The sequence below is a fragment of the Xenopus laevis genome, chromosome 1S (assembly GCF_017654675.1).
Source record: "Xenopus laevis strain J_2021 chromosome 1S, Xenopus_laevis_v10.1, whole genome shotgun sequence".
NCBI lineage: Eukaryota > Metazoa > Chordata > Amphibia > Anura > Pipidae > Xenopus > Xenopus laevis.
Window position 1 is genome coordinate 158,364,447 of NC_054372.1, and position 21,046 is coordinate 158,385,492.

At 39.3% G+C, this 21,046-nt stretch overlaps 1 protein-coding gene across 1 annotated transcript in view; it reads right to left on the minus strand.

Annotated features, from left to right (window-relative positions):
• Positions 1–20,311, minus strand: part of prr16.S (proline rich 16 S homeolog) — a 161,767-nt gene extending 141,456 nt beyond the window's left edge. Inside the window, exon 1 of the mRNA XM_018244296.2 lies at positions 19,725–20,311. Within this exon, the coding sequence (XP_018099785.1) occupies positions 19,725–19,880 (156 nt within the window). The 5' untranslated portion in view covers positions 19,881–20,311. The remainder of the gene's footprint in view (positions 1–19,724) is intronic.
• Between the last annotated feature and the right edge of the window lie 735 nt (positions 20,312–21,046).

Sequence of the window (21,046 nt, forward strand, 5' to 3'; positions counted from 1 at the left end):
ACAGAGAAAAGGGAATTTGGCGGAGGCTTCTGAGCAGGATATCATTTATTTAAGTGACTTGTTCTTGGTGACAAGTACCACTGGGATTCTGTGCATGTCCCTAGATCCACTGTCAGAACAACACCCCTTAATGGTCCAGATTCAATTCAGAGAGAAAAGGTAAAATAATATAATACTGACTGTCTATTCTCATGGTTTTTCACATGAAAACTCTATTGAAGTCTATTAGAAAAAACTGGAACTGAATTTGGAGTTTTTTCTCTTTGAATTTAATCTCTTGAGTTTTCATGTGATAAACCATGAGATAACCTTTTCTTACTGCATTGAATCTGGCCCAATCACCATGGTTTTCTCAACAATAGAATGAAGCAAATAAATGGCAAGCAGTCATTTGTCCCATTTTTGCAAGAACTGTGAACTAAGGACAAATGACCAGAACCTTTTTACTTGTACATTTTTTATGAAAATAAATAGACCCTACAGTCAAATTAATAGATCTCCATGTACCATTAAACTTGAAATCACATCTATTCTATAACAGCCAAAAATAAATATATAGGCATTTGGGTAGAGAAACACAGTGTGATAATTTTCACTGATCATTGTTTAGAATTGTTACACATATCTTATTTCTAGCATGGTTAAAAAATATTTTTGTCCAAATTACTAAACAATTTTCTATACTTTCTAGATTTAGACCTGAAGAATCAGATAGCAATCATTTTAAATAGCAAGTGCTAAACCATAATATATTAAATTGGTGTAACAGATTTAAAACCTTTCTATGATCAAAGACTAGGTATGCATGCCGCATTTCTAACAATTTATGCATTCTCCCGAAAGACTCAAACTGGAGGGTCGAATGAATTGCATTATGTATCAATTGCAAGTTTTGTGTTTACAGTCTAATGTATATATATACTGTATATCATATCAATGAGCATCGAATAATAATCTAAATGCTCCTTTTTATCTGACAAAAGCAAAAGCTGCAGTGAGCAACCTCTGTCAGAAACGACACCAGAGAAAATTGCTTTTTATTGTTTACTTTTATGCGCGGCAGAAGCAATATTGTAATAAAATGTGATGTTCCAGTCTCTCATTTATGCAAGTCCATTTTCTAAAGGTTTGCTATTATGTGTTCACATAGTAAGAATTCAGTTCCATTTAATAGGCCTTATTTCTAAAAATGAACCTTTTGTAATTATAAATTAAACACAAGACCATTTGGAGCACTGTATGTATTGTTTGTATTGTTGTATACAATATAATGAATTATAATATATTATATAATTATCATGATGATGTCATTAATTGAATGGAATAATAACAGTAATAACACTTAATTCATGTGTGAAAAGGCATATATACATGTTCAGTAAATTCGTGTAAAGGCATACATTTATGTGTTGTGAATATTTTTTTTCCATTACCAACTTTTATTACCGTACATTCCCCTGCAAGTTCCTTCCTCAAGAACAACAGCCTAAAATGAAAATTTGACATCCATGTATTAAAACTTCTTCTGCTTAACATCCACATGTATGTTGTCTCTTAGACATTAAATTACATTTCAATTATATTTTACATTCTTTATAATTATAGATTTTTGGTAATTTATTATTTATTATAAGAACCAGTGTCATAAAACGCTGCTTTCTTTTATTAGATATCCTTGTCCCTTTTTCCCTGTATTGGGTGGTTAGGCATTTCAAACAGGTCCTATATATATCTACAGTATATATCACAAACTCACTTTCATTCTCAGCACACACTGACATTTTAATTACACACATTAACTACAGCAGAGAAGCTGTTACCTGAAGAATGGAACCTTGGAGAGTAATTATGCACTCTGATTGTACATGCCATGTGTAATGTCCCCATGCTGTTCATCTGTATAGTCCAAACACTATAATGGGAAATGCTTATACCTGTATAGCCAAAGCCAGTCATACACTAGAAACTAGGAAAATGCTTATACAGTACCTATATAGCCAAAGGCAGTCACAGAAACACATTGCACTCATATATTAATGCTGTTCTGTTGCACAGGCCCCAACATCAACGGCTACATCTATGTAAAGACTAAACTAACACTCCCTTACAAAACTACTGAACACTCTACACCACAGTTAGTCCATTTCTTACATAATTTATTACTCTATCACACTTCCCTTTCTTTAGTGAGCTTTAAGTATTGATTTATCCTGAATCATTATATCAGTATCTCAAACCCCCTTCCAGTGCCTGGTGGTAGAACAGAGGGTTTATATAATTATTGTGCTTATAATATAATATAGAAAAAAGCAAAGAGCATTATTCTGAGACCCTATCAATATAGTAAATGTGCATTTAAACAGGTCTCTTTCTACCTACCATTTTATTTCTAGCCTTCAAATTATAAACTGTTGTTTCCCCAGTCTTCATAAAAAACAAGCACCCTTTTCAAACAAAAATTGCTTAAAGGGATACTGTCATGGGAAAAAATTTTTTTTCAAAATGAATCAGTTAATAGTGCTGCTCCAGCAAAATTCTGCACTGAAATCCATTTCTCAAAAAAAGCAAACAGATTTTTTTATATTCAATTTTAAAATCTGACATGAGGCTAGACATTTTGTCAATTTCCCAGCTGCCCCCAGTCATGTGACTTGTGCCTGCACTTTAGGAGAGAAATGCTTTCTGGCAGGCTGCTGTTTTTCCTTCTCAATGTAACTGAATGTGTCTCAGTGGGACATGGGTTTTTACTATTGAGTGCTGTTCTTAGATCTACCAGGCAGCTGTTATCTTGTGTTAGGGAGCTGCTATCTGGTTACCTTCGCATTGTTCTTTTTTTTTGGCTGCAGGGGGGAAAAAGGGAGGGGGTGATATCACTCCAACTTTCAGTACAGCAGTAAAGAGTGATTGAAGTTTATCAGAGCACAAGTCACATGACTTGGGGCAGCTGGGAAATTGACAATATGTCTAGCCCCATGTCAGATTTCAAAATTGAATATAAAAAAATCAGTTTGCTCTTTTGAGAAATGGATTACAGTGCAGAATTCTGCTGGAGCAGCACTATTAACTGATTCATTTTGAAAAAAAATTTTTTTCCCATGACAGTATCCCTTTAAAGGTATTTAGGCATCATATCAAGAAAATAAAGGGCTATTCAGATTAGCTCATTACACAGAGTTGATCCATGGACTGGTCCAAATGCCATCTTGGAGTTGGAGAGGACATTTTTCCTCCTCTGAAGCAAATTAGAAAGTCTTTTGATGGGCTTTTTGCATACAACTGGATTATCTGGCATGTTTTACTAAGATCAAAAAGTTGAACTTGATGGATGTGTTTCTTTTTGTCAAGCTAAATTACTTTGTTACTGTGTGTTATATCTTATAATAGAGTAGTTGAACTTTCCATTCTGGTACTTTATTAGGATTCTTGGTACAGTTGTCTCTTAGCGGTCATAGTAACATCGCTTTATTATTATTGTTTTTCATGTATTTTCTCAAACTTTACTAACAATCAAATTTGGGGTTTTCCTATAATTCTAACAAGCTCTAAAAATTTTAAAAAGCTCAAAAATTTTAAATTTATTAAGTGTAAAAAACATGAAAATCTCTAATGCAAACCTTTGACAAGTAAAAGTTGTCGAGGTGCAATAGAAATCAATGGGAGCTGCAATGGCCTTATTGGACTGCCGTGAGGAGAGTACCTGGTGGTCTAGCTGGGGTTCAATGGGGGGGCGGCTGCAACACCCACCGCGTTCTTCTTCTTGCGCAATGGTGTGCACTCCTTTGCCATGAGATAGAATGCCATGCATGTCTCACTCACTCACTTGCGTGAAGTCATCTCGCATTGATGCAAAATGTAAATATTTAATGGGCCCATGCTCAGTAGCTAGTTGTCCAACATAGGTCTATTCACATAGTTCCTGTCTTGTAACTGCTATATTGGTATACCAACCTGGTCTATGACCTCGACTACCCTCCTGTCTCTTGATTTGGTACTGCGCTTCCTGATTTGGTATTGACTCAGCCTGTCCTTGATCATGCTCCTATTCTCCATTCCTGTTGCATGTACGGCTCCCAAAGCAAAAGGCAGTTGTTATAGGCAGAAAAATGAGCCGTGAACAACTTTTACTATGATGCAAAGAGTGATATTCTGAGACAATTTGCAATTGGTTTTCATTATTGGTTTCATTACTTGTGGTTTTTGAGTTATTTAGCTTTTTATTCAGCAGCTCTCCAGTTTGCAAGTTCAGCAATCTGGTTGCTAGGATCCAAACTAACCTAGCAACCATTCATTGATTTGAGCAAGAGACTGGAATAGGAATAGGAGAGGGGCCGAATAAGAAGAAAATTAATAAAAAGTAACAATAATAATACGGGGCACATTTACTTAGCTCGAGTGAAGGAATAGAATAAAAAATACTTTGAATTTCGAAGTATTTTTTTGGCTACTTAGACCATCGATTTGGCTACTTCAACCTTCGACTTCGAATCGAACGATTCAAACTAAAAATCGTTCAACTATTCGACCATTCGATAGTCGAAGTACTGTCTCTTTAAAAAATACTTCAACCACCTACTTCGCCACCTAAAACCTACCGAGCATCAATGTTAGCCTATGGGGAAGGACCCCATAGGCTTTCTAGCCAATTTCTGATCGAAGGAAAATCGTTCGATCGATGGATTATAATCCTTCGAATCGTTCGATCGAATGATTATTCCTTTGATCGTTCGATCAAACGAATATCGCTAAATCCTTCGACTTCGATATTCGAAGTCGAAGGATTTAACTTCGAGGGTCGAATATCGAGGGTTAATTAACCCTCGATATTCGACCCTAAGTAAATGTGCCCCTACATGTTTAGCCTTACAGAGCATTTGTTTTTTTTTATGGGGTCCGTGACCCCCATTTGAAAGCCTCAAAGCATTAGAACAAGAAGGCAAATAATTCAAAAACTATAAAAAAAGAAAAAATTAAGGCCTTTATAAGTTATCTGCCTCCCTCTCCCCAACCTATATAACTGCAGCCCTCTCTTTTCTTTGAAATACTGGTCAGCGGCTGTGCTTTATGATTGGTGCATTTAATTTTTAATGACCTGTTTGCAAATCCTTCCCCTTTGGTGGCATTTATTATGAACGCTAACTGACGGCTTTAAATTAGTGAGCATGCTCTGAAAATCTACCAACTGGTTTTCCGAAGGAAGGAACAAATTTGAAAATTGAGAGTACTGCAAATGAGAATACAGCTTTACACACAGGAATGGTTCTGTTAAAAATTGCTCTTTCATTAAAAATCACGCTTTAACCACTGATGCATTGTGAAAGATACATTCAGACTGAGTCTGGGAATATAAACCATGTCTAACATACTGTATAACTTTTTAAATATTTAGAAATACATATTTAGAGAAATATGAATTAGTATGTATTTGAACAGATTTATAGGGACTGCGAAAAAATCATGTACAGTGCATTTGGGGGATTATTCTACGTCGAGTTTGGTTTGAATTAAAGTGCATCTCCTTACCATGACTTGTCATATAAAGAGTGCAATGTCTCCAGAAGACAGCAGCTTAACAAATAATATATCCCAGTATATTGTGTGGATTCCTGAATACAGACGTTGCGGAAAGTCCATTAGGCTATTAAGGGTGGTTGGAAAGACTACTTTAGCAATTTGCTTATAGTTGTTCGGTGTCCTCTGTGACCAAACCTGTCAAAGAGGAGGTCTTTAAAGAGACATTATACAGATCAATAATGAATTTAGAAAGCAGTAAGATTATTTTACTGCTTCAATTGCTGAGTAAAACAGGCCATGTCCTGGGTGCACTTGGTAAAGATAAGCAAATATGATATCACTTTTCATGAACATTCAGTCATAGCTGCACAGGTTTCACCTTTTTTTTAAATAGGTAGTGTAATCTATTATCAGGTCCTAGACGAAGAACAGCACAGTTTCCACCAGGCACAAGTATTAATATAAATATTCACAGAAACAAGACTTAAAAGGGAGGATAAAAAAATCACTAATAATTGGATACGTTTAAAATAAGATACACTGGGATGCATAACCTATGCCACAACAATTCAGTTGTTTTCAAATGATTAATCAGAAATAAAGATTTCTTTCCAATTCTTTTTTAATTTTAATTTTTTTTTTACCTTTTTTAAAAACTGTTTAATGTTTCTGTTTATTAATCTGGCAGCTCAGTGATCCTGGTGCAGATTCTGAACTGTTAGAATTTGCCCTAGGGCCCAACGATCGGATGCTAACGAACGGGAACGGGCGGTCGGATCGCAGGACCGCATCAACGAACAGATGCGGCCACGATCTGACAGGATTTTTAGTCCCAGTCCCATGCGATCGAGATCTGGCCGACTTTCGGCCAGATCTCGATCGGGGAATCCCGTCGGGGGCCCCCATACACGGGCCAATAAGCTGCCGACTCGGTCTGTCGGCAGCTTTTATCGGCCCGTGTATGGCCACCTTTATATTGCTGATGGAACAAGTATTTATACTTGTGTATCAGTCTACTTTCTTTCAGAATCTAGTCTAGCTGTATATTCATGTATAGCACAGCATGAGGCTCAGTGGTTCTTATATAAATCTAGATTAGATGAGTACATTACAGTACTTTTCAGTTTGGCAGCCTGTGGAGTTAAGAAAATTTAAAGGAATATCATCATCAAATGATGCATCATATGACGCAATTTACCTACATGAATCATAGTGTTACATTCTGTATGGGCTATTATATAGTGCTGTGTCAATTTCTTTAACTTTAGTGATCCCAATTTCACAAAACTATTTTTCTGCTGTATTCTCTCTGTATTCTCTCATCTCCCAAATTTTCCTTTTGTAAACAAATCATTAGGCTGCAGTGTCACTTAGCCTGGGTGACAAATGGTCATCCATGGTAACATTCATTTTGTAACGTTTTGTTTTAAACCAGAAATGTAGCTCTTCTATTCCTGGTGCACTAGCGATGTGGCCCGTCTCACCCCGGTCCAAGTACAGGAGAGGAATGTGGGTGGAAGCGTGGGGGAAGGGCAGCATCATTCTCTACTTGGAGTAAGGTTCTTAGTGGGGTCTCTCGGGGCTCTGTATTGGGTCTACTTTTATTTAACTTGCTCATTAATGACTTAGTAATATATCAGTGTTTGCAGATAACTGACAGCTAAGTGCCAGATCAATGTTAGAGATGTCGCGAACTGTTCGCCGGCGAACTTGTTCGCGCGAACATCGGGTGTTCGCGCTCGCCGGAAGTTCGCGAACGTCGCGCGACGTTCGCCATTTTGGGTTCGCCATTGTTGGCGCTTTTTTTTGCCCTCTCACCCCAGACCAGCAGGTACATGGCAGCCAATCAGGAAGCTCTCCCCTGGACCACTCCCCTTCCCTATAAAAACCGAAGCCCTGCAGCGTTTTTTCACTCTGCCTGTGTGTGCTGAATAGAGATGTCGCGAACTGTTCGCCGGCGAACTTGTTCGCGCGAACATCGGGTGTTCGCGCTCGCCGGAAGTTCGCGAACGTCGCGCGACGTTCGCCATTTTGGGTTCGCCATTGTTGGCGCTTTTTTTTGCCCTCTCACCCCAGACCAGCAGGTACATGGCAGCCAATCAGGAAGCTCTCCCCTGGACCACTCCCCTTCCCTATAAAAACCGAAGCCCTGCAGCGTTTTTTCACTCTGCCTGTGTGTGCTGAAGAGATAGTGTAGGGAGAGAGCTGCTGCCTGTTAGTGATTTCAGGGACAGTTGAAAGTTTGCTGGCTAGTAATCGTTTTGATACTGCTCTGTTATTGGAGGGACAGAAGTCTGCAGGGGTTTGAGGGACATTTAAGCTTAGGTAGCTTTGCTGGCTAGTAATCTACCTTCTACTGCAGTGCTCTGTATGTAGCTGCAGTGGGCAGCTGTCCTGCTTCTGATCTCATCTGCTGACTGCTGCAATAACAGTAGTCCTTGTAAGGACTGCTTTTATTTATTTTTTTGTTGTTTTACTACTACTACTACTACTACTACTATAAGAGCCCAGTGCTATTAGTCTAGCAGTGTTGGGGAGTGGGACTGGTGTGCTAATCTGCTGCTCCTAGTAGTTCAGCAGCACCAACTTTAATTTTTTTTTTTAATATTCATTTTTTTTTATTTTACTTTTTTTTATTTTACTACCGCTGTAGTAGTGTATAAGTTGACCTTTTAGGCATTATTTGCCCTGTAGGCATTATTTGCACACTGTTTTCTTCAACCCGCCATCGAGCTGTGTGACCTTGTTCACATTCTGTCTAAATATCCATAATATTACCGTCTCCAGAAAAAACACCGGAGTCACTTTTTTCAAGCAGCCATAATATATTTTACGTAATCCGTATCCACCGCTGTAGTAGTGTATACGTTGGCCTTGTAGGCATTATTTGCACACTGTTTTCTTCAACCCGCCATCGAGCTGTGTGACCTTGTTCCCATTCTGTCTAAATATCCATAATATTACCGTCTCCAGAAAAAACACCGGAGTCACTTTTTTCAAGCAGCATTCATATATTTTACGTAATCCGTATCCACCGCTGTAGTAGTGTATACGTTGGCCTTGTAGGCATTATTTGCACACTGTTTTCTTCAACCCGCCATCGAGCTGTGTGACCTTGTTCCCATTCTGTCTAAATATCCATAATATTACCGTCTCCAGAAAAAACACCGGAGTCACTTTTTTCAAGCAGCATTCATATATTTTACGTAATCCGTATCCACCGCTGTAGTAGTGTATACGTTGGCCTTGTAGGCATTATTTGCACACTGTTTTCTTCAACCCGCCATCGAGCTGTGTGACCTTGTTCCCATTCTTTCTAAATATCCATAATATTACCGTCTCCAGAAAAAACACCGGAGTCACTTTTTTCAAGCAGCATTCATATATTTTACGTAATCCGTATCCACCGCTGTAGTAGTGTATACGTTGGCCTTGTAGGCATTATTTGCACAGTGTTTTCTTCAACCCGCCATCGAGCTGTGTGAGCTTGTTCACATTTTGTCTAAATATTGATAATATTATCGTCTCTAGAAAAACCACTTGAGTTACTTTTTTTCAAGCAGCATTCATATATTTTACGTAATCCGTATCCACCGCTGTAGTAGTGTATACGTTGACCTTGTAGGCATTATTTGCACACTGTTTTCTTCAACCCGCCATCGAGCTGTGTGACCTTGTTCACATTTTGTCTAAATATTGATAATATTATCGTCTCTAGAAAAACCACTTGAGTTACTTTTTTTCAAGCAGCATTCATATATTTTACGTAATCCGTATCCACCGCTGTAGTAGTGTATACGTTGACCTTGTAGGCATTGTTTGCCCAGTTTTTTTGGCCGCAGCCACTGAAGCACAGAGGCCAGAAAAAATATACCATATAAATGCTGAAAATAGTCATTTTTTGCCATACGTTGACTCAACGTATATGGCAAAAAATGACTATTTTCAGCATTTATATGGCATATTTTTTCTGGCAACTGTGCTTCAGTGGCTGCGACCAAAAAAATGCATATTTTCTGCATTTATATGGCATAATTTTTCTGGCCTCTGTGCTTCAGTGGCTGCAACCAAAAAAATTTATATTTTCAGCATTTATATGGCATAATTTTTCTGTCAACTGTGCTTCAGTGGCTGTGACCAAAAAAATGCATGTTTTCTGCATTTATATGGCATAATTTTTCTGGCCTCTGTGCTTCAGTGGCTGCAACCAAAAAAGTTTATATTTTCAGCATTTATATGGCATAATTTTTCTGTCAACTGTGCTTCAGTGGCTGCGACCAAAAAAATGCATATTTTCTGCATTTATATGGCATAATTTTTCTGGCCTCTGTGCTTCAGTGGCTGCAACCAAAAAAATTTATATTTTCAGCATTTATATGGCATAATTTTTCTGGCAACTGTGCTTCAGTGGCTGCGTCCAAAAAAACTGGGCAAACAATGTCTACAAGGTCAACGTATGGCGAAAAATGACTATTTTCAGCATTTATATGGCATATTTTTCTGGCAACTGTGCTTCAGTGGCTGCGTCCAAAAAAACTGGGCAAACAATGCCTACAAGGTCAACGTATGGCAGTTGTTTAAAGAGAACAGTAGATTACTAGCCAGCAAAGCTACCTAAGCTAAAATGTCCCTCAAATCCCTGCAGACTTCTGTCCCTCCAATACAGAGCAGTATCAAGCAGATTACTAGCCAGCAAACTTACTATCATCTGTCCCTGAAATCACTAACAGCTCTCCCCCTACACTATCTCTTCCAAGCACACACAGGCAGATTTTTCAGATACATTTTTGCCCTTGATCCCCCTCTGGCATGCCACTGTCCAGGTCGTTGCACCCTTTAAACAACTTTAAAATCATTTTTCTGGCCAGAAATGTCTTTTCTAGATGTTAAAGTTCGCCTTCCCATTGAAGTCTATGGGGTTCGCGAACCGTTCGCGAACCGCTCGCGTTTTTGCGCAAGTTCGCGAATATGTTCGCGAACTTTTTTTCCGACGTTCGCTACATCCCTAGTGCTGAAGAGATAGTGTAGGGAGAGAGCTGCTGCCTGTTAGTGATTTCAGGGACAGTTGAAAGTTTGCTGGCTAGTAATCGTTTTGATACTGCTCTGTTATTGGAGGGACAGAAGTCTGCAGGGGTTTGAGGGACATTTAAGCTTAGGTAGCTTTGCTGGCTAGTAATCTACCTTCTACTGCAGTGCTCTGTATGTAGCTGCAGTGGGCAGCTGTCCTGCTTCTGATCTCATCTGCTGACTGCTGCAATAACAGTAGTCCTTGTAAGGACTGCTTTTATTTATTTTTTTGTTGTTTTACTACTACTACTACTACTACTACTATAAGAGCCCAGTGCTATTAGTCTAGCAGTGTTGGGGAGTGGGACTGGTGTGCTAATCTGCTGCTCCTAGTAGTTCAGCAGCACCAACTTTAATTTTTTTTTTTAATATTCATTTTTTTTTTATTTTACTTTTTTTTATTTTACTACCGCTGTAGTAGTGTATAAGTTGACCTTTTAGGCATTATTTGCCCTGTAGGCATTATTTGCACACTGTTTTCTTCAACCCGCCATCGAGCTGTGTGACCTTGTTCACATTCTGTCTAAATATCCATAATATTACCGTCTCCAGAAAAAACACCGGAGTCACTTTTTTCAAGCAGCCATAATATATTTTACGTAATCCGTATCCACCGCTGTAGTAGTGTATACGTTGGCCTTGTAGGCATTATTTGCACACTGTTTTCTTCAACCCGCCATCGAGCTGTGTGACCTTGTTCCCATTCTGTCTAAATATCCATAATATTACCGTCTCCAGAAAAAACACCGGAGTCACTTTTTTCAAGCAGCATTCATATATTTTACGTAATCCGTATCCACCGCTGTAGTAGTGTATACGTTGGCCTTGTAGGCATTATTTGCACACTGTTTTCTTCAACCCGCCATCGAGCTGTGTGACCTTGTTCCCATTCTGTCTAAATATCCATAATATTACCGTCTCCAGAAAAAACACCGGAGTCACTTTTTTCAAGCAGCATTCATATATTTTACGTAATCCGTATCCACCGCTGTAGTAGTGTATACGTTGGCCTTGTAGGCATTATTTGCACACTGTTTTCTTCAACCCGCCATCGAGCTGTGTGACCTTGTTCCCATTCTTTCTAAATATCCATAATATTACCGTCTCCAGAAAAAACACCGGAGTCACTTTTTTCAAGCAGCATTCATATATTTTACGTAATCCGTATCCACCGCTGTAGTAGTGTATACGTTGGCCTTGTAGGCATTATTTGCACAGTGTTTTCTTCAACCCGCCATCGAGCTGTGTGAGCTTGTTCACATTTTGTCTAAATATTGATAATATTATCGTCTCTAGAAAAACCACTTGAGTTACTTTTTTTCAAGCAGCATTCATATATTTTACGTAATCCGTATCCACCGCTGTAGTAGTGTATACGTTGACCTTGTAGGCATTATTTGCACACTGTTTTCTTCAACCCGCCATCGAGCTGTGTGACCTTGTTCACATTTTGTCTAAATATTGATAATATTATCGTCTCTAGAAAAACCACTTGAGTTACTTTTTTTCAAGCAGCATTCATATATTTTACGTAATCCGTATCCACCGCTGTAGTAGTGTATACGTTGACCTTGTAGGCATTGTTTGCCCAGTTTTTTTGGCCGCAGCCACTGAAGCACAGAGGCCAGAAAAAATATACCATATAAATGCTGAAAATAGTCATTTTTTGCCATACGTTGACTCAACGTATATGGCAAAAAATGACTATTTTCAGCATTTATATGGCATATTTTTTCTGGCAACTGTGCTTCAGTGGCTGCGACCAAAAAAATGCATATTTTCTGCATTTATATGGCATAATTTTTCTGGCCTCTGTGCTTCAGTGGCTGCAACCAAAAAAATTTATATTTTCAGCATTTATATGGCATAATTTTTCTGTCAACTGTGCTTCAGTGGCTGCGACCAAAAAAATGCATGTTTTCTGCATTTATATGGCATAATTTTTCTGGCCTCTGTGCTTCAGTGGCTGCAACCAAAAAAGTTTATATTTTCAGCATTTATATGGCATAATTTTTCTGTCAACTGTGCTTCAGTGGCTGCGACCAAAAAAATGCATATTTTCTGCATTTATATGGCATAATTTTTCTGGCCTCTGTGCTTCAGTGGCTGCAACCAAAAAAATTTATATTTTCAGCATTTATATGGCATAATTTTTCTGGCAACTGTGCTTCAGTGGCTGCGTCCAAAAAAACTGGGCAAACAATGTCTACAAGGTCAACGTATGGCGAAAAATGACTATTTTCAGCATTTATATGGCATATTTTTTCTGGCAACTGTGCTTCAGTGGCTGCGTCCAAAAAAACTGGGCAAACAATGCCTACAAGGTCAACGTATGGCAGTTGTTTAAAGAGAACAGTAGATTACTAGCCAGCAAAGCTACCTAAGCTAAAATGTCCCTCAAATCCCTGCAGACTTCTGTCCCTCCAATACAGAGCAGTATCAAGCAGATTACTAGCCAGCAAACTTACTATCATCTGTCCCTGAAATCACTAACAGCTCTCCCCCTACACTATCTCTTCCAAGCACACACAGGCAGATTTTTCAGATACATTTTTGCCCTTGATCCCCCTCTGGCATGCCACTGTCCAGGTCGTTGCACCCTTTAAACAACTTTAAAATCATTTTTCTGGCCAGAAATGTCTTTTCTAGATGTTAAAGTTCGCCTTCCCATTGAAGTCTATGGGGTTCGCGAACCGTTCGCGAACCGCTCGCGTTTTTGCGCAAGTTCGCGAATATGTTCGCGAACTTTTTTTCCGACGTTCGCTACATCCCTAATCAATGCTGATAAATGTAAAGTCATGCACCTGGGATGTAAAAATATCCAAGCCACTTATACCCTTAATGGGACTGCACTAGGCAAATCCATAATGGAAAAGGACCTTGGAGTCCTTGTAGATGATAAACTTGGCTGTAGCAAGCAATGCCAGTCGGCAGCATCAAGGGCAAATAAGGTCTTGAGCTGTATTAAAAGGGGAATTGATTCACAGCAGGAATCGGTCATTCTTCCACTTTTTAGAGCACTGGTAAGGCCCCATCTAGAATATGCTGTACAGTTTTGGTCTCCAGTGAACAAATGAGACATTGTTGAATTAGAGAGGTACAGCTATGAGGTAAGACTGGCCAAGTGGGGGATTTTCAAGCCGGAGAAGAGACACTTCAGGGGTGATATGATAATGAGAATGTTTAAATATATAAAGGGATCATATAATAATCTCTCTAATGCTTTCCAGCTGACAAGTGGGCAGCATTCTGATTAGAAGAAAGGAGGTTCCAGCTAAATATCTGCAAGGGTTTTTTTCTACAGTGAGAGTAGAAAATTTGTGGAATTCTCTCCCCAAATCAGTCATGCTGGCTGATACATTAGGTAGCTTTAAAAAATCTTAATGGTTATATGAATATAAAGATAGATGCAAATTTGGTCTGTATACGTGTAATACATCTTTAAGAAACACATTGTGTAAATAGTTTGCTACCAGATTTGCTATAAAGCTGTGTCTCTTTGAAAATCTGTAACACTCTGAGGAAGTGCCATAGGGCATGAAACGCGTCAGTGGTGATTGTCATGCACTGTACTTAAGCTAGCAAATTTTAATGGAACTAATAAAGTAACATAATTTTTAATTTGAAACTGTGTTCGAGCAAATCCGTTATGTGTGATGTAGATGAGAGTTCCTAGGCCAGGAACCCGGATTCAGAGACACGTGATGTCTGGAACCAATCGGAGATCCCTCACGCTGAAGTGAAAGTTAGCTTTAAGAAAGGGTTGGATGCAATCAATTGAACAAAACCACATTAAAAACAAATATCAATATGTGCTGCCCGTACTTCAGTACAGTTTTGCTCAGTGCTACCGCCTTCCTCCTTCATGAAAAAAATCGGATCCTGAAGCTACCACCACCTACTGACCAGGCGGTAGCGGTAACAGGCACAGTGCAGATGCACCAAAAGAACTGGGTAGATACTGTATGTCACTTTCACACTGGAAATGGTATGTACTGAACCTTCAGCTTTCAGCACAATTGCGTCAAATTTATATCAAAGTGCAAACACAATTGTTGAAGCATCAGCCACAACTACGTAATTTCTTCCTGGTGAGCACCATGATGCTGGAATGCATAGCGGGTAAAAATGTTGCCGATTGCATCCAAAAGTGCACTATGCTCACTGTAACTATAACAAAATAACCCCTGGTATGTTTTGATTCTATTATTACTTTAAGAGTATCACAAAACTGACTATATAAATGCATTCTATGGGAGTTTGTAGATGCAGACACTAATTTAGAGAATATGAGGTCTCCATGATTTGGGGCCCTATTGCCAAGTTAGTTCCTCTTCCATAAAAACATACAAAGTGTTCTATGAGGGTCCAAAGACAAGTAAAGCCTTGTCATAAGAGGATTTAACAGCAGTCACTGTTATGAAGGCATGTGTAATATGATAAGATAGATACAGTTCCACCTTATAGCAGTGTATCCAGCTTTTGTTTAAGTACCACTTTCAGCTATGGGATTGCAAATTGATACCAGCTGTAAAGCTAGGAGGTTGAAACTGTTTTGGTCAGGTCCAACAAGCACTTAAGATTCCATTTTCTTATGCTGAAGTACCTACAGTAGGAAGCAAGCCCTTAGGATAGAACTGCAGGAGCCTTGGGGCCTAGTGGATAATCTGACTCTGTGTATATTTGTCATTTCTCTTTCTCTTCAGACCTTTATATCCCCGGCTATGTCCAATAATAGATCACGGCCTCTGCTGTTTTTATTACTACATTCACTGTATTGGAATTTGATTCATGATCCACGTCCAAGCAAACTAATGGATGATCTCATGTTTTTGTAGACATAGATATCTGTCATACATGTGTTTCTGTTTAAACACCTCTTTAAACATTGTGTTTTTGGCACATTTAGTCATACTGTATCCTGGATAGTTTTCGTGAAAACACAGTATTAAACTGGAAAGAAAAAAAACATGTGCAAGTCATTAACTGTCCAAGCTGAATTGTGTTGTTCAATTGCAGTGCATGTGTAGGCAATGCTTTTAGCCAGAAACCTTTTGTTCTATTCTGTTCTACATACATCTCAAAGAATTCAAATAAGTATTTCTGATTAAATGGGCAGTATACTCCCTTGTTCAACATGAGTTCAACTAACAGGGCTCACGCCTATGGTTTTAAAGGGATACTGTCATGGGAAAAAACATTTTTTTCAAAATGAATCAGTTAATAGTGCTGCTCCTGCAGAATTCTGCTGAAATCCATTTCTCATAAGAGCAAAAAAAATTTTTGAAATCTGACATGGGGCTAGACATATTGTCAATTTCCCAGCTGCCCCAAGTCATGTGACTTGTGCTCTGATAAACTTCAATCAGTCTTTACTGCTGTACTGCAAGTTGGAGTGAAATCACCCCTCCCTTTTCCCCCCAGCAGCCAAACAAAAGAACAATGGGAAGGTAACCAGATAACAGCTCCCTAACACAAGATAACAGCTGCCTGGTAGATCTAAGAACAGCACTCAATAGTAAAATCCCATGTCCCACTAAGACATATTCAGTTACATTGAGAAGGAAAAACAGCAGCCTGCCAAAAAGCATTTCTCCCTTGTTCAACATGAGTTCAACTAACAGGGCTCACGCCTATGGTTTTAAAGGGATACTGTCATGGGAAAAAACATTTTTTTCAAAATGAATCAGTTAATAGTGCTGCTCCAGCAGAATTCTGCTGAAATCCATTTCTCATAAGAGCAAAAAAAAAATTTTGAAATCTGACATGGGGCTAGACATATTGTCAATTTCCCAGCTGCCCCAAGTCATGTGACTTGTGCTCTGATAAACTTCAATCACTCTTTACTGCTGTACTGCAAGTTGGAGTGAAATCACCCCTCCCTTTTCCCCCCAGCAGCCAAACAAAAGAACAATGGGAAGGTAACCAGATAACAGCTCCCTAACACAAGATAACAGCTGCCTGGTAGATCTAAGAACAGCACTCAATAGTAAAATCCCATGTCCCACTAAGACATATTCAGTTACATTGAGAAGGAAAAACAGCAGCCTGCCAAAAAGCATTTCTCTCCTAAAGTGCAGGCACAAGTCACATGACCAGGGGCAGCTGGGAAATTGACAAAATGTCTAGCCCCCATGTCAGATTTCAAAATTGAATATAAAAAAATCTGTTTGCTCTTTTGAGAAATGGATTTCAGTGCAGAATTCTGCTGGAGCAGCACTATTAACTGATTCATTTTGAAAAAAAAAATTTTCCCATGACTTTTTTTCCCATGACAGGATCCCTTTAATCATGAAACATGTATGGCTGTTGTTATTTCTTCAGATAGGTCAAACAGGGAAATTGAAGCATGTTTGGCCTTTGCAAGTTGGTTCATTAGATTACCAGTATACAACTTCCACTTGTTGTGACCGTTTCGGTAGCTCAAGTCCATTATGCAGGTGGATTATCCATGCACTAGTAATCTAATTAATATGCAATCATTTTTTATGCAATAACCTAAAATGTTGAGCTGCACAAACGATGAATAGGTAACAATAAAAACATATTCAGCTTCTGAACTCTTACAAATACCCAGTGTTCAAGCAGTTGTATATAACTTCCATTGATAAGCAAAAACAAGGTCTGATAAGTGCTGCATTGAAAAGTAATTGACAGGTAATGCCAAAAGCACTGTACATTCTGCTATATAGTTATGGCCACAAATGATAACTGAAGCCTATGGATAAAATTTAAATACTTGCTCTAGTGAGGTGCAACATGGCAGCCACTACTATATAAATAAAAAAACAAAGCCACTACTATATATAAATAAAAACAAAAATATACAGACAAAAAATGTTTGCTAAGCCAGATAAGTTCAATATCTTTAGCTAAACCTTGTACATTACATCTAGACCCTGTTAAAAACAACCACAAACCTTTCCCATGGCTCATACAGTATAAACATATATATAAACTTGCAAGAAATGATATTCAGTGCACGTCTGAACCCATTGTCAGAATATGACACAACGTCTAAGAATATATAAATAGCTTTGAACTATTCAGCCATATAAGTGTATGTAAAGCTGGTTTATACAGTGAAGGTAAATAATTGAGATAAAAAATTCCAATCTGCTTTCCAGATGCAGGAATTCTCTGCTGCTAATCCCAAATGAAAGTGATCCTCCAATCAGAAACAGGCTGTATCCTTTTCACTTGCCTTTTTTTTTCTTTTGTAAATGTTTCTTCCTTGGTTAAAGAATCAGAGTGAATGGAATAATGTTGCTATAAATATTCTGACAGGCAACTACCTTCTGATAAATCTGGTTTATTTTGAAAAGGAATTAAGTCGTTTTCAGTTCTGCATGTACAAGCATCACATATGGGGCTGCAAAAAAAAAGGGGGGGTGGGGTTAATTGGTCCAGGAGATTTGCACATTACAATGACATCATAAGGGAAAATGAAAACACATTTAGTTCTCCCAAAGTCAACTGCAATACAGTAATCCCGTGGGTGCTTTTGTATAATCACTGGGCATATACCTAACTCACACATCATTAGTCATCACTGATTATCCTCCATGGATTTGTCAGTATGTACACGCAGTGTATTCATTTATATATTGTATTATTTTATTTGTCACTTTAGTATCATTTATTTTGTAAACACTAATCCCCCTGCATTGCTGCTCAGACAGCTGAATTCCAACACACGACACCACTAAAGTCAGATGAAAACCTGTTGCAAGCAGCTCAGATATAATACACAACGCTACAGGAAATAAAGGATACGTATGGAAATAGAATGGCAAACAAAAGGATTACAAGGCAAAGTATTTGGAGTTGAATTTCAATGAATAATCCAACCATCTGTCGCGCGGTTGTGTTACAAAATTATAACTTTAAAAACAAACCCTTGGCTGTACTGCTGTAGCTGTATTTTCTGCTGCCGACAAGATCCTCTGAGTTACATGATGTCTGCCTTTAAAGCAGAAGGAATGTGACAGTTGCCAATGGCAAAAGAAAACATGTTTTCCCCAACCAAGCCCGAGACAGACAACCCATTCCATTTATTCAGTCTAACCACTGCATGGAAATATTAAGAGGAAGCCTATTATTTACTTTAGCACTTACATAATTACTTGTTGTAACCACTGGCAGCAAATCTACAAATGCATGCGTCTCCAGCCTGATATTAGCATGCAGTCATCCAAAAGATGGATCATTCTATTGACTATGGTTTTTTTTATCAGGCTATAAAATCCTAGGTTCTCTTATGGGAGAGCTTTTCAGTGCAAAACCATTTCCCTCTTTAGTATTCAGCACTAAATATGCCAGACTTGGTGATTTACAACCAGTGTTATATGCCAATAGCATCAGCATAGTTAATAAAAGAATGTATACAAACATTAAGCAGCACAAGTGGCAGCACTCGGGGAACAAAATAGCCATTGATGCTCTGAAGCTACCGCAGGGCAGACCCAGATTCCAAATGAGGGCGAGTTCTGCTAATTGTGGATTTATAGCAGACACTGGAGATGGGCAGTGTAAATCCCTGTGTTGTTCTTTAGCAGTATGTACAGAGATGCAATGAGAGGAATCACTAGTACACAGGGATGACTGCAGACATGCTTTGCAACAACTGAATGAAATCTCAATATCATTAAGAGAAAGTCCAGTATGCAAATGATGTAGACAATCTAATAGGGGCTCTGTGCTTGGGCCAAACAGGCACCCCTCTTCTTTTAACATTCTGACTATTGCGCAAGACCCACAAAACTTGTATATGAAAAGCAACAGCTATAGTCAAACCTTCTGCATGCGGTACATCTAAGCAATAGACTTATTTACAGCAAAGGGACATCTGTGGCCAAAGTGCAAGCACTGTAACATGATGATAAATACAGTTTGCAATCATGTCAGGCACGTCTAACAGCAGTGGCATGCGGAGCTGCTTGGCACTGAGAGGGTTAAGGAGCAGAGTAGTACAAATCTGCATTCTGCACAGTCCCCCAGTCCCATTCACAAAAGGCGACTCAGCACTTTCCAGCTGGCACTGCCCCTGCGCATCCGAGCCTCAGTGCAGCCTCAGTTCCTCCGCTCCGCAACCAGAAGACAAAGTCGCACTGTGCCGAGGCCCCGCCCACCCGTGGACACCTTACCTCCTTAAGTTCCTTAGCTACATCCTTCAGGTCTCCCAGGACTAATTCCAAATCATCCACGATAATCTTGATCTGCTCCTTCACCTTGGCTTTGGAGGCTGGCCCATCAACTGGCCCCTCTGCTGGAGAGGTTGTGCCCTTAGATTTGGCTGACATGCTGCAGCAGTGCAACTCAGGGGAGCTTCAGAAGAGGGTGTCTGCGCCCAGCCCTCCCTGAGCCGATCTTCCCCCACATTTTCTCAATCACATCTTCCTCTTGCTCGTCTTTCTCGTCTCCCTGTTTGCACTGTAGTGCCATCAACTCCCGACAAACGCACAGGGAAAGAGCTGCAGACTAGTGGCCAGCGATCGCCTGCGTCACTGCGCGCTCTTGACCCAAAGGAGAGAAAAGTGCAATCCTTGAAGTTGAGATGTGACATAGGGAGCCCTTCTCCCACACATCTAAATGCACATTCACTTTCCCCGGCTCTCGTTAACATTCACCACCAGAGAGAAGTTCCATTATGAAGCTCCCTGTCCTGCTCTCCCGTACAGACTGGCTGCTCCTCACTGCCAGCTCCTCTCTGCCAGCTCCTCGCATTCACACAGGCTGCCTGTGCTGCTGCTGCTACTGCTGCTACTCCTGCATTACCGTATTTCTCCTTGTACTGCAGCACTCACTGTGGAATTACCAGAGGACCACTGATAACTGGCAGATTATTTTTCTCTGATTGCAGGAGAGGAGTGGAGGACTATTGATATGCAGCACACACAATCTATGTGATCTGCCTCTGAAAGAGACAAACAGGGTCTAACTATTAGAGTAAGAATGGGGGGATTTGAAGAAGGGGCCCCTATGGAGAAAAAGCAAAATAAAAATACAAAAAACCCTAATCTATCATAATATTGCCTTTGAAAGCAATTTATAACTTTGCCATAAAGTATTTGCACAATGCTTTTACATTACCTGTCTGATGGCCCATGTTCCTGTATGAGGGATCTGCCATATTTGTGCAGCAGGAGTCCGTTAGCATTAGAAACTTTAACTGCCAGACTGAGATGGGACAGTCAGGTTGGCAAAACAGTCAAGTTTAGGAACTTAATCTAACAATTACTTACAAATACAAACCTCAACATGACCTATAAGTAACTTTTAATATACTTTCATATTTTAAAAGTAATTTTTTCTCAAATCAGTCATTAGGACACAGAATGCAATAAAAATTGTAAGGGACCATCCTCACTCAAGTCAGCTGCTATGAATTGCTTACAAAACTCCTGTCCACAACAGTTCTCTATTATATCTGACCAGTTGAATTCCACCATTCCATAGGGCACAACCA